At 40.2% G+C, this 13341-nt stretch overlaps 1 protein-coding gene and 1 long non-coding RNA gene across 3 annotated transcripts; one reads left to right on the top strand and one right to left on the bottom strand.

Moving 5' to 3' along the window:
• Positions 1 to 289: 289 nt before the first annotated feature.
• On the bottom strand, positions 290 to 7208 carry usp1 (ubiquitin specific peptidase 1). Of its 2 annotated transcripts, none has more exons than XM_007550838.2 (9): positions 6864 to 7208; positions 6163 to 6377; positions 4568 to 4709; positions 3239 to 3340; positions 2899 to 3080; positions 2002 to 2702; positions 1655 to 1813; positions 1130 to 1331; positions 290 to 1057 (listed from the first exon to the last, which is right to left on the bottom strand). In XM_007550838.2, the coding sequence occupies exons 2-9, from the start codon at positions 6330 to 6332 to the stop codon at positions 301 to 303; spliced, it is 2415 nt and encodes an 804-aa protein (XP_007550900.1). In that variant the 5' UTR covers positions 6333 to 6377; positions 6864 to 7208; the 3' UTR covers positions 290 to 300. The 2 variants fall into 2 exon arrangements, with proteins under 2 accessions (XP_007550900.1, XP_016526292.1); XM_016670806.1 differs by having other exon boundaries at positions 2899 to 3074.
• On the top strand, positions 6360 to 12519 carry LOC107836086 (uncharacterized). Its single transcript, XR_001661932.1, has 3 exons — positions 6360 to 6442; positions 8009 to 8133; positions 12055 to 12519. It is a non-coding gene; the product is annotated as an uncharacterized LOC107836086 (long non-coding RNA).
• The last annotated feature ends 822 nt before the right edge of the window (positions 12520 to 13341 follow it).

The following is a 13341-nucleotide window of genomic DNA, read 5'->3' as shown; positions in this document are numbered from 1 at the left end:
AAACAGTTTTAAACTCAGCTAGTCTTTATAGTGAGCCCCTGCTTTAGAGTAGAGTCAACTGGCCTTGGTCCTAAAGGAGGAGACTGCTGCAGGTGGAAACAAACTTTAGATAATGTGTTGAAATGGCAATGAATGTTTTTGGCACCAACAATTACGTGTGTATGTGTGTGTGTGTGTGTGCACATTTATGTCTTGTGCTTATTTTAGTGTCAGGGCTCGGGGATCCTTTTGTAGAACAGCAGGTACGGTGTGGTGTGTGTGTGTGTGTGTGTACATTTATGTCTTGTGCTTATTTTAGTGTCAGGGCTCGGGGATCCTTTTGTAGAACAGCAGGTACGGTGTGGATGAGGAGCACGTTTCAGGACAACAGGCTCGCAGGAAGTTCTCCTCCTCAAACAAACGCACTTCAGAGTCATCAAACAGCAGCCATTTCCCCTCATACTCCAGCAAGCTGGTTAATGCTTGCTGCTCTGCTGCCTCCATCCCACCAGGGGGAGCCACTGCCGAATCCTCTGGCTCCTTTTTGAGTCCGCTTGCATTCTGGCTGGAGATGCTTAGCGTCTTTCTCCGTTTAGATCCCTCCGCTGCGTCACGGTTAGCTGCTTTGCTGCTGCTTCCCAGCTCACAATTGGGCAAACTCCTCTGTCCCCCCAGGAGTCCAACACCTCCCTCCAAAAGCTTTTTGCTCCCTGATTTAGTGCTAGCCAAACCTGCTCGCCGCTGCCCCCTTGTGCTCAGGCTGACCGACACCTCGCCATCCTCGAAGGTTGTGTTTTCGTCTGTCTGTGCTTCCTCTTTGCTTTCTTTTACATCCTCCTCAGAAACTTTTTCTTCCTTGTCCTGCAGCCAGACCTTCGCATCCTTCAGATTGGACATGCGGATGTAGGTGGTGTAGTGGCCGCTGCTGATGGTGACACCGCTGTGCATGACCACAGCAAACAGTTCGTACTGCTGCCCTGTAGCAGCCGACGGCTTTGTGCACCACTCGTTCAGAGACAGGGTGAGGGGCGTCTGTAAGGGAGTGTTGACTTTCGAGAGGCCTGCGTACGGATCCACCCTGCCAGGAAAACCAGGTTAGACACGGAACCTTAAAAGTTTTGGTTTTACAAAGGATCGTTTGTGAACTCACTCCAAGCTGCTGGCAGAGAAGCGCTTCAGGTGAATAGTGATGACTTCAGGAGTTTTGTCAAACAGCAGACTCCTTTCAGCCTCTGTGTAGTGATGACAGGTTTCACAGAAGTATTTATCTTCGCCAACGATGCGTTCCACAGAGGCAAACTGAGAAATGGCCCAGGTCAAGGTCTTCATCTCAGGCTTTGGGTCTGGAGAGACTGAGAAGATAAACAACATTACTTGTTTTGTATTATATTAATTTCATTAATAAGTAACCATAAGTAGTAGTTTAAAAACATCTCTACTACATAATCAAAATTCTATTTCTCAGGTTGATAGTTATTTCTGGAAAATGTTATTCCGATAAAGCAATCTTGAGAAATGCAAAAAGCTAAACTTGACTTTATAACAAATACAATCAGTGACGAGAAAATGGCTGATGAGGCACACAGCATGCCTGTGGAGCTGTGAAAATTTGGCAAGTTACAGGTTTCTTCTGTTTTTACTTTTCTGTCACAATTCAATATTTTCAACGCCTCACCGTCAGATAGGTCCTCTGGACTGGTGGGCTGGTCGTCCAGCACCGGCACGCTGATGTCCTGGAAGTCCTCTCTCCGCTCAGTGAAGCTCTCACACTCCAGACAGCGAGTTCTCAGCACCAGTCGGCCCTGGAACAGTTTCTCCATCAGGCCCAGAACGTCTGAGGCAAACAGAGAAGTCTGGATCATGATCAGATCTCTAACAAACATACTGGATTCAAGACAGAAGTTGAATCTATTTTTACCCCAACAGTTATCAGTTTTTGATGATGTGTTGCCTTTCAGGCGTTACTCAAACTTACTACATTTTCCCACATTACTCCCTCTACCTTCATTTCTCATCTCTTACCATGTCGTTTCTCTGTTTGACCTTTAGCTGACTTCCTTGCTGCAGACTGTTGAGTGCTTTTCTGTTTTGGCTCCTCCGATGGTCCATTCTCTGGCTCAGATTTGTTCAAAGTTTTTGGATTTGTAGAGCTGATCTTCCCGACGCTGCAGAACTTTGAGAAAATACTCGGCTGCTTCCCAGAGGATCTCAGCCAACCCAGAGTACCTCTCTTCTTCCTTTTCCCGCTTGTCTCTTTACCGGATGCTTTTTCATCTTTCTCTTCATCGGGATTCAGATTCTTCTTCTCTTCCTCCTGCTCTCCCTCTTTACTCTGAGCGCTGTCCACGGTGATATCACTGGAGGACTTCCTCTTGGAGCGAGTGAAGGGTTTATTTCTACAGACATTTTCCTCAGCGCTCTCAGACTTCTTAGACTTGGGCTTCTTCTTGGCGTTTCCCACCTCTGTGTCGCTCTTCCTCTTTCCGCTGACTTGTCCGTCCTCGTCCACAGAAGCTCTCGATTCCGCCCCAGAGAAATTGGAATCCGAGGGAACGCCATTCTCTGTTTTAACGTCTCTGTCGTCCTCCTCCTCCTCTTCCTTCCTCTCCAGCTCCTGCTCTTTTCTGATAGTGTCACAGGCCTCCTGGATGTATCCCAGGATGCACTGCAGAACCTCCTGAGCATCATGCTGGAGATAGCCTTCATACATAGGGTTCAGCTGCCTGCAAAGCACAAAAACACAGTAAACACTCAAAGCATTTTCACTCTAAACACATTAAAATATCAAAACAACAAATTAGGTTTCAATTTACTCATTCAGATTAAACATTTTTTTTTATTTTGTTGCAAATACTTTAATTATCCTGTTCTACTTTTTCTCAGGTTAGCCTTTGAATAGCAGCAGCAGGCTGACGGGACCTGATGGTGTGAAGTATTTTGCGAGGGGGCGTGGCCAGCTCTCCCTCGCTGAAGCCATCAGAGTTGAGCAGGAAGCTGGACTGCAGCTGCTCCACTGAGGTCATCAGGCTGCTGAAGCTCCCAAGGAGCTCGATGTGAGCCGGCACAGTCTCAGACACACACTCTGACTGCTGACTCTGAGGCTGAAGAAATAAAACCCAAGAGGTTTGTTGAATAAATGTTCTAGTTGTAACACACAAGAGCTTTAGAAAAACAATTAAAGTGTGTTTATATAGCAACATCCAGATAAATAGTGCAATATTCTAAAAGTAATTCTTTAAGCAGTTTGCTTTGAACCAACCTCTTCATTTTTAGCAGTTTCATCCTTTGGTTTCTCTGGTCTTTTGGAAAGGTCGTACAGCTTCTTGACCCCTTCTCTGAACCCAGGGCAGTAATACAGAACCTGCAGGTGAAAAACACAAGTCATTACATTTTAGCTCCATTTACACAGATTTCTAAAACCCAACAGCCAATGAATACCCCAGACATGAACATGTGGCGGATGGCTTCCTTCCACAGTTTAACTGGTCTTTCCAAAAAAAATTTTTGTCAGAGGCTATGAGTGTGTGTGAGCGGTCTTCTGCTATTATAAACAGCTTCTACACACACAACAATTTAAAGAAAAGGAGTATCAAGATTTTATCAATTGATTTTAACAAATGCACTCCATGGGTTTTCATAGTTTACAGTGAGTGTCATCAAAGGTCTCCTTTCTTGGTGACAAGCACTCTTTGCAGCTCATATTTATTTGGATTTTGAATTCAGTTCAGCTCACAGAAGGAATGACTGAAACAAGAGCCTGTTTTTGAAAATATTTTACGCCATTTCTAAGGAAAGAAAGTGAAAAACAAAGATTGAAACTGGATTTGAAATGAAAAAAAAAAAAAAAGATTTTATGTAAAAGTAGTTATATGAAAAAAAGTAATGAAGCAAAACAGTTTTATGAGTCAATATTTATCAAAACATAAACTTAAATCCATCTCATACTTTTACAAATTTTTTTGCTTTTTTCTGTACATCCGATATCATTTCACTGTGAAGACGAGGCAAATTTCTTTATCTTTTGTCCTCTTCTCTTTGGAAAGGAGAGACATCTCACCTATTGTAAGCAACTGGTGAAATATGACACTGCAGCAACAGGCCCGCTGTGTGAACAGGTGTTACAGAGGAGATCACACAAGAGTCCAACTGAGTGATGAAACGTTCACCGCTTGACGTCTCTTCACTTCCAAACAATGCCTCTACAGATAAGCCACAATGGGGCAATCTAAGCACACAATGCATCATTCAGGAGGACAATGCACTGCAAAGCAGCCTCTTATCTCCAGCCTTAAGCCGTTCTACCTGAAAAAAACCCTTCTCTTCTTTTAGTGAATGAGAAACAATTTCATCTCTTTGCCTCTTTATGGGTTGTTTTGTGCTGCCATGTGCAAAACTTCCTTCAAGATTAGAAACCAGCAAGTATTTACCAGAACAAACTTAAAAACTGGTGAAGCAAAATATACTTTTAGGGCACTAGTCAAATTATCCATTAAGATTCAACAACAATATGTGACCTACGATGTATTAAATACATTTCTGAAGGAGATTTTTTGATTTGTGGAACTTGAACTAAGAAGTAATCACCCACCTGCAAGATGCTGTTTAAGTAGCAGGTGTTGCCAAGGTTATTGAGACCCACAAAAGGCACCAGGTTCTCCCTCTTCTCACATGGGATTGGAAGGCCAGCTGAAGATGGACAGGGGGCGGGGCCATAGACCACCTGATCACAGCTGCAGCAGATTAGGAAAAACAAAACAGGAAATGGATTGTTTTAATTTTCACAGTCATTGCTTAAATTATTCTAGGTTTTTTATATGGAATGAGAGCATAAACTGTATATAACTGTAGCAATATTATTACGCTTGCCAACGTTTTTTTCTCCAGTGTTCTAGGCCAAAAGTGTCTTGAGTATCCAATAATTCCACAAATGTTTAAAACAGATTTTATTTATATTGTGCAGCCCTCATTCAGAGTGGAGAGAGATTACATGTTCTTTGTTTATCCAGAGTTGAAAACCTGTTTGTGGTGTATATACAGAGGGTGCAAACAATTCTGCAATGGAAAAAGTTACTGTGAAAATTTATACAAATTATAGGAAGAATCTAAAAATAAAAAGCTGAAAAGTTTTTTGAGAACCCAGATTGGCAGAGCCGGCAGACTGATGACGGTCATTAACCTCTTACCAGCAAGCTGGAATGTGATTTGATATACAAATGAGCAAACTCAGTGGGTGTTAGAAAGCTGCTGGATGTTTGTAGTTGAGATTATCTACACACAGAAAACAAATTGGAGAAACAAAACATACTGTGTTTTTCTTCCTTTTTCATGCCCATTTAAAATACCATTTTATACTACTTATGTGATTAAATGTACATTTTTGGTACTAAAGAACCATTTCATTTTTAATTCGTGTTTATTTACATGAATCTTAAGTCTACTGAACTGAGATTGAGAAAACTTTGAACTGAATGAGCAATAAAGTCTGGAAAATAAATATTTTTTAAAATGTTATTTTTCTTACACATTTAATTAATAATAAATTAAGATGTCAGTTTTCCAGAAGTTTCGTTTCTACAATCTCTGTTTAAGTTGGCAAAGGTTAAAATGCTGAACCTTGATGTTCTCTTAAATCCGGAGTGTCAAAGTCCAGTCCGCAAGGGCCGGTGTTCTGCAACATTTAGATGTGCCTCTGCTGCACCACACCTGATTAGAATAATTAGGTCATTAGCCTAATTATGTAGATTGTGTAGATAGCCTTGTGTAGCCTAGCTACACAAGGCTCTGGAGACCCTATCTACACAAGGAGGAGGTAATTAAGCCATTTCATTCCAGTGTTTTGTACCTGTGGCATAGCTAAAAACTGCAGGACAGCAACTAATGACTGCTGTTCCTATATGATTTATGACCCAAATTCTACTTGTTCAGCTTTCCTTGTTTTAAAGTGTTCTATAAATAAACTGACTTTTTTTTTTTTTTTTACAAAAATTGACATTTGTCAACTGTTTATAAAACAAAAGAAGTTGATTTGTGTACTGCTGACAAAATAAGTTAACATGGACTACTTTTAAAATATCAACATCTGTATCTCAGTGATTGAGTGTTGTTCATAACCTGGCAATGTGGTTTATTATTGCAAAGTTTGAAACATGAACTAAACTACTCTACTACTACTCACAGACCCACCTGGCTGGAGAATCTTCTTGTTCTAGTGTCTTTGCATCTTCTGCTTGAGGTTCGGAGAAATCCAGAGCTCGTTTTGTGTCCTTCTTCTGGAAGAACTTCAAGGAAAGTTTGTTCCTTTTCACAGGACTCCCCTGTCCTGTTCCAGCATTCTCAGCCAGCAGACCTGACATCTTCGTTCTCCTTAGTATCTTACTGAGACCGAACAGCGCAGCGCACTGGCGAAAAAGAGAATTGCACATTATATTTCAGTGGGCGCCATCAGAGCTCGACATGAACGAACGTAACTACGCACTTAAGTTTCTGCTCCTGTAATGTAATTTTGAGCAAAACAGTTCGAGTTGATCAGTTCAGACGGTTCTGGTTTACAGTGTAGTGTACAGTTACAAGTTCAGTTCGGTATTATATAACATATTACCAAGCTAACGCTAACTTAATGGTGCCTGTATAACCACCCCTCCACAACAACCAGAGACGAAACTCTGCCTCTCTAATTTTTATATAATGGTAAAAACAAAGCAGTGTGCATTTAAAAACTCATTCCAAACTATTTGAACACAACACAGTGCAAAAACTGGGTCGACATGGAGCGGTGTTGTGAAGCAGTGGGAGGAGTAAACAGGCAGCACGCTGCCTTCAACTGCTTAATTCAAAACAACGAACTCTCTTAATTCGAACAGTCAGAGGACACGTTTAAGTCTTACCTGAAGGACTCATTCCAGCTTCAGTTTTAATATATATTCCCAAATATATAGTCATTCAAACCATGTAGTCCGCTGTTTGACTATTCAGACGGTGCAAAGAGAAGTTGGCGCTTTTTCCTGCTCGAAGACACGTTGACCGTTTCTCCGCCGGTGAAGAATCGACACTGTCTGAACATATCCGACAAAAACATCACATAACGGTTCCATTTCATAATGAATGTAAACCATGCGAGCACATAAATCTTATAAATATGCACAGGTTTTTGTCAAATTAGATAACGTTTACAGTCTAAAACGCAGGCCGATCTAAGGACACCTAAAAAGACGAACTCCATCCACCCTGTTGACGCCATGTTTGTAGTGTTTCCTGAAAGGGCAGCTGAGCTAAAAAGGAGAAAGATCGAGAGTTTGGGGTTCCCATCAAAATAAAGGCTGACAAGCAAAATAGCTGTTTGCTGAGAGGAGGAGATTTTCTCAACAAACATAGACAATTTGGTTAGGTATACAATCCATTTTTGGATAATTATTGTTACTTTAGGGATAGTTACGAATGCCCATCCAAAGTTGTTTGCTGTTTGCGATTCACAGCAAAAGTATTCGTATTTGGAAAAAAACTATTGCAAAGTTGCGGTATTATTGCTTGGTATTGTGGTGATATTTTGATTACATCACTTTCTACCTTTTCCGTCATCATAATGTACTGCAATCACGATTCTATATAAGGGCATAACAACTAATCAAGAGGCCTGGAACACATTGCTTGCAAGTATAGTTTTGACATAAATAAAACTAAACCTTCAGGCTTATTCAATATAATCCGTTGTCGTTATATATTTCGTTTTTAAAAGTCCGCACATACATAGTATGTGGCATAATGACAAGTAAAATGTAAACTAAACGTCAACAATTTCGTGCTTTTATTTTGAAATCATAAAACCGTTTTCTACCTGCAAACCTTACATTATCATTATTTCGGGAAGCTGTATGCTCCAAAACAATTATAATAATAACTGAACTACCGTGTATACCGTGTTTGTATCAGTTGCAATTATAAATTGTTTCATTATAAGTAAAGTTTTACATTCCTAAATAAAATAAAAAAAACGGTCCCGTCCATTGGAATGATTAACAACGGTTGTACAAAGTTTTGATCAACAGGGGGCGACATTATCCAGGGAATATGACGGCAAACTATCCAGCAGCATCACCATCTTCACTGGACCATCTCCTCATCTGACAGTCACCAGGCTACTCCTTCATGATTTTAACGGTAAGATACAGTTTGTTTGTTCATTGCTTTCTGGGGGGAAACGTAAATGTACTTTGATCGCAGCACTAAGGTGTCTATTTAATCTCGTCTCACCTTAATAGTATCAGTTGCACTGTGATGTTAAAAGGGCTAAAGACTGTTGGTTCTGGCGTGTGTTTGTGCGATGAGGGGAGTATCGTAGCACCTGAATGTTGCCAAAATAAAAAAAGCGAAACGACAGGTGCGTCGTTGCACGGTGGGATTCAAACTGCGGGGACATTTTTTTCCATACGATACTCGAGCTGGACGTTCCGTTTCTTCTGTTGCTGCTGCTGCAGAGTGGATGCTTGGTCAGCAGCAAACATTGCATCAATGGAGCTGAGCTCTACTGTGCCTGAGCTTCAAGAAACCCCTTGGTTATCAAGTGTTGTTGCAGCAAGGATGCAGATAATGGACGGTAGTAGTAGTTTCGCAGACTAGTACTTCCTGTGGGACTGGCTGATATTCCCAAAGGTATCCTCAATCTAATGCTCCAGAATAGGATGTCTCCTCTATCTCAGGCTTTGGAGTGACTCTAATATAAATTTCATGACTGGTTCAGTGTGCAAAAATCTCACAACAGGAATAATTTCAGGGTATTTCATCCCAAATAACATAGCTTCACTTTCTTCAAAATTAACTTGATTAATAAAGAAAATGAATCAGGAGAATGATTTACCAAGCTGTAATATGAGCTGGTTCAGAGCTCCTGTTTGGGGGGCCTAAACAGAATTTTTGTTCAGGTGCAAGAATGTGTTGAAAAGACAACCTCTAGTGAAGTAATCAACAAAACTGACCTTTATGAAAAACTGTCAAGAAAATAGTTTTAAAAAGCCATGCAGACTTCTGTTTGAAGCTTTCCGCAAGCCGTGTAAGGGACAGATAAAGTCTGGGAAGAGAAGTTCAGATGAAACCAAAGCAAAAACGGTATTTGTTGAAAACTATTGTTGCACTTCTGCTTCAACAAGCTAACGTGAAACATGGTGGTGGCAGGATCATGTTATGGGGAAGCATTGTATTTAAAAGGAACTTGAATAGAGTTGATTAAAAGATGGATGGAGATGTTTGCAGGAAAAAAATTGAAGAAAAACTGTTAAAAGCTGCAAAAGACCAGAGGTTTTGTTTTGAGCAGGGCAGCTACGATACAGGGTCAGAGCTGAAATGGTTTTGATCAAAGAATATTCATTCATGTGTTAGAGAATCCAAGTCAAAGTGGCATTCATAGAGCCTTTTTGTAAAGAACAAAAAGGAAAATATTCAGTCTGTAGATCTGCAAATCTGTCAGAAACACCCTAAAGACCTGCAGCTGTAATGTCAGTGAATGGTTGTCCTAGAACCATTTCCCCTCCACTGCACAGGTTTGCACTACTGTTTGTTAGTCTACAAACTTGGTGGACATGTTTCAAAATATATGGTTGTTTTTTTAGTTCTCATAAAGGACTTCAGAAGTTAATGGCAGAGTAAAGGATGGAAATTATCAAATGGAATGGTGTTTGGTTTTTATTTTAGCCTCTCAAAAAAATATGCAGATTATTTTTAGAAAAAAATAAAATAAAACACACAAAAAAAATCCCAAATGTAAAAACAAACAAGCAGTTTATCCTTATTGCTGTTGTTTAAGGGATTTAGCTGTTAGGAGAGATGGAGTGGGGACTTCAGAAGCATTAACATGTTAATCAACTAGTTTTTTTTTTTTTTCATAATGAAAGCATTTTTACATATTAGGGAGCTTTGTTTTGCGCGATTGCTAATGCAACCAAAGAATGATAATTCTGGTGGTTTTAGGGGCCCACTATTAGTTGGGGGTGTGGGAGGATTTGGAGGAGGGAGTACTGGGGGATGCTTCTCAGTTTTTTAAGCCTTATGCTGGCCCTGGATCTGACAGATACAACTGATAGGGCAGTAATTTTCCACATCCCGTCTCAGAGTCCATCTAAATCCTAACGTGGGGCTGCATAATAAAGAAGCATTATTGTGGTGCCTTTCTCTCATCGCCTCCTAATAATTATGTTTTTTTTCTTCAACAAAAGACAAATCCCACCACCCATGTCCTGAGCTATAGAGTATGACGTTCCTAAAACAGTAGAAATGAAACTTTAAAACACATAATTAAGTCATTAAGCAGATTTGAGCTTTGAAATGTTACAAATATTATTTCTATTGAAGGAAGAATTTAGTTGGTTTCTTTTCACCTGATGTAAATGCAGCAATTTTGTACATTTTATTCTTTCAACTTGTGTTAACGAGGAGTTCTTTGCATGCCCTGTGCAATGCTGCTGGCCTTTATTAAAGCAGGCTTTGTCCCAGGAGGCGTGGAGCCCTCACAGCACGGACCGGGAGATGTAGGTGGTGTGAACGCTTTAAAGCCCAGAAAAAAAAATTGCCCAGAAAAAAAAAAAAAAAAGAAATCTCCCCACTCTCATGCTCCATCTCTGTCAGGAGGAGATCACTGATGGGAAAATGAAGGCATGTTGAGTGACAGGCAACGGTGCACTCCAAGAATCTTTTTAGCTCTCAGTACAAATCCTGTTGTTACAGCTGCACACAGTTGTTATTTTGTTATTTGCACCAGATGAACTATTACTGTACCGCAAACCTGGAAATACATCTTTAGCATGTTTTGAGTCTTTCTAATTTCATTTGAAGAACTCATTGCGAATAAGGCAGTAAAACACAAACACATTAAAGGATTCGTGTTTGAGAGTTACATTTCCTCCTTTGACCTGCAGGGCATCCTTCAAGGTTGGGAACAGCTGGTTTAATCACATCATTGCAGTGATTTTATAAGAACACACATCTTGAGCCCCGAATTCAACTCATTAGCAGCCGTTTAAGGCATGAAGACTCTTATCGTGGTTTATTTCTTTCCACTGAAAAAAAGTACCGGTGGACAAATCTCACAGGCTGCACTCGGCTGAGGGGAAAGGTTTAATATGTAATTAAGCGGAAGTTAACAAGCGCTCACAGCCTCACATGTGTGTGCAGTGGATCTTAAAAGTCTACACACCGTTGGAAAAATGACACATTTTCATAAAATAATGATATGAGTGGAAAAATACCTTTAAAGCATTATACCTGTAATGTTACATATGTCCTCTAACAACCTAAAAATAAACAAATCAAAGTATGAAGTAGCTTCTGATTGCATTTCAGTGTTCTGCATTATTTGGTAGGATTTTAATTGCATTCCACACTTTGACTTGGTTACAGACTTAGTCACAACGTGTTCTTCTAGTGATGCCCTTTTTTTGCTTCCTGGCTCCAGACTGATACATTTCTACAGTTAGATGACTCAATTTTTTTGTAATCTCCCTGCAAACTATTCCTTTAGCTAACAGATACAAATGAGCAAATTTCAAAAAAAATCTTGCTTGGGCAGCTGAACTTTGTTTCTAGGTTATCAGATGCTTTATAATTAATAGCAGAAGTGTTCCCAAGAAGCGTGAGATTTAAAACCAAATTAAAAGGTGCTTTATCAAAGTACTTGTTTAAGGGAGTGCACATTTATGCAAACAGGTGTATATTTTTGGTTTATGTGTTAAATGATTAAAAGGAAAATTTCCTTCCCATAGTCTCTTGTTTTTGCATTAAAAAATCTGGCAATTCTGGCGAACAGTTTTTAGAGCCGCCGTTCATCAGGTATGATCTCCCGCCGCACGCAGGAGTTTTCCATGTCCACATACTTTAGAACGGGCTTCCCATTTGATGCATGCTGAGAAGGTGGGTGTTTCCAACCCGGCCACTCTGATGTTGGGAAGAATACCTCCTGCATCCTACTCAGTCTGCTCTCTACTCTCCCAGCTCTCCTGTTTCATGCAGACTGCCTGCCTTCCAGCGTAGTGCTGTCCTTTCACTCTCCACTATTCATTACCATCTTGTGTGTATTTTCACAAACCTACTAAGGTGGACCAAAAGCGCTGGCACAGAGGACTGACGAGTTCATGCTCAGATGAAAGAAGCATACATGTAGATGTAACTTGTCCTACAAAGACAGAAGCATCTACTAAATTGCAGTTTTATTACAAAGGATAGAACACTCACTTACAAAGGTAAGAGATCATTTTTATTTGCATTTTATTTCTTCACTACACATTTTTTTGGCATTCTCTCTGTAGTTTTCTCTTATTTATTATTTGGTGTTTTTACTACTACATTGCCACAATCAATAGTATCATCATACGATTTAAATCATATTTCCATCTACGTACATATAGTTGCAATAGGCATAATTTCAAAAGTTACCATCCAGGGGATTATTTGTTGTTTAGAGCGATCATATCAGCAGCTTCAGCTGATGGCTTCGGTGAACACTCAGTGGGGATGTCTTCGCTTGGTTTCCTCTCCCTCCTTCACTGTCAAACCCCTCCTTGCCTCTCCTCTCTCCTGTGTGTCTGCATGTATTCACAGTTAGTCTCAGCTTCTGCTCTGCTTGCTTGCCTGCCACAGACTGTCTGCTCTGATTGGTTGGCAGACTGCAGTTACACATTAAATGTTGGCTGTTCACTATAAGTGTCATACTGTGCACGTGTCTTGTTTGTTACACTTACAATTTTACCTCAGTGCCCAACAAGGAGCACATTAAACGGGGCTGACCTGGATCGGTGTTCGTCCCGCTTTCTGAGTTTATTTATGTTTGTGTCGGTGTGTTTTTCTTGGAGGTGCAGAGAGGTGAGTCATACCGGCTCACACACTGGTGGCTGCCACCGGCGTTCAGTGTAACCACATCGTGTTGTGTGATTTGCAAATCGGCAGTGTCTGATGAAGCAGTGTATCTGTGAAATGTCGACCTTTCAGGAAATGAAAACAAGCAAATTTGCCTTTTTTTGAAGAGCTTACCATCTATTGATTTTTTTTTTTCTGTGCAATGTGTCCTATTCGGAGGAGGTCAGATCTGAAAGTATTTTTTACAAAGCCAGTAGCTTTCAGAGGAAATCATAAACAAGTAGAAGTTGTACACTTGTTTAGCATTAACAGAGAGTACTTGATTTTACTCTCTTGAAAAGGNTCAATATTTATCAAAACATAAACTTAAATCCATCTCATACTTTTACAAATTTTTTTGTGCTTTTTTCTGTACATCCAATATCATTTCACTGTGAAGACGAGGCAAATTTCTTTATCTTTTGTCCTCTTCTCTTTGGAAAGGAGAGACATCTCACTTATTGTAAGCAACTGGTGAAATATGACACT

This window comes from Poecilia formosa, unplaced genomic scaffold (assembly GCF_000485575.1).
Source record: "Poecilia formosa unplaced genomic scaffold, Poecilia_formosa-5.1.2 Scaffold38, whole genome shotgun sequence".
Classification (NCBI taxonomy): domain Eukaryota; kingdom Metazoa; phylum Chordata; class Actinopteri; order Cyprinodontiformes; family Poeciliidae; genus Poecilia; species Poecilia formosa.
This window is presented reverse-complemented; position numbering and strand designations above follow the sequence as displayed.

Excerpts from the sequence above, each read along its gene's own strand:
- usp1 (XM_007550838.2), bottom strand. The coding sequence starts at position 6,332 with ATGTCAGGTCTGCTGGCTGAGAATGCTGGAACAGGACAGGGGAGTCCT. Across the intron at positions 4,710-6,162 it reads CAAGAAGATTCTCCAGCCAG|CTGTGATCAGGTGGTCTATG; the intron begins GTGGGTCTGTGA and ends AATCTGCTGCAG. Across the intron at positions 3,341-4,567 it reads ACTTAAACAGCATCTTGCAG|GTTCTGTATTACTGCCCTGG; the intron begins GTGGGTGATTAC and ends TTTCACCTGCAG.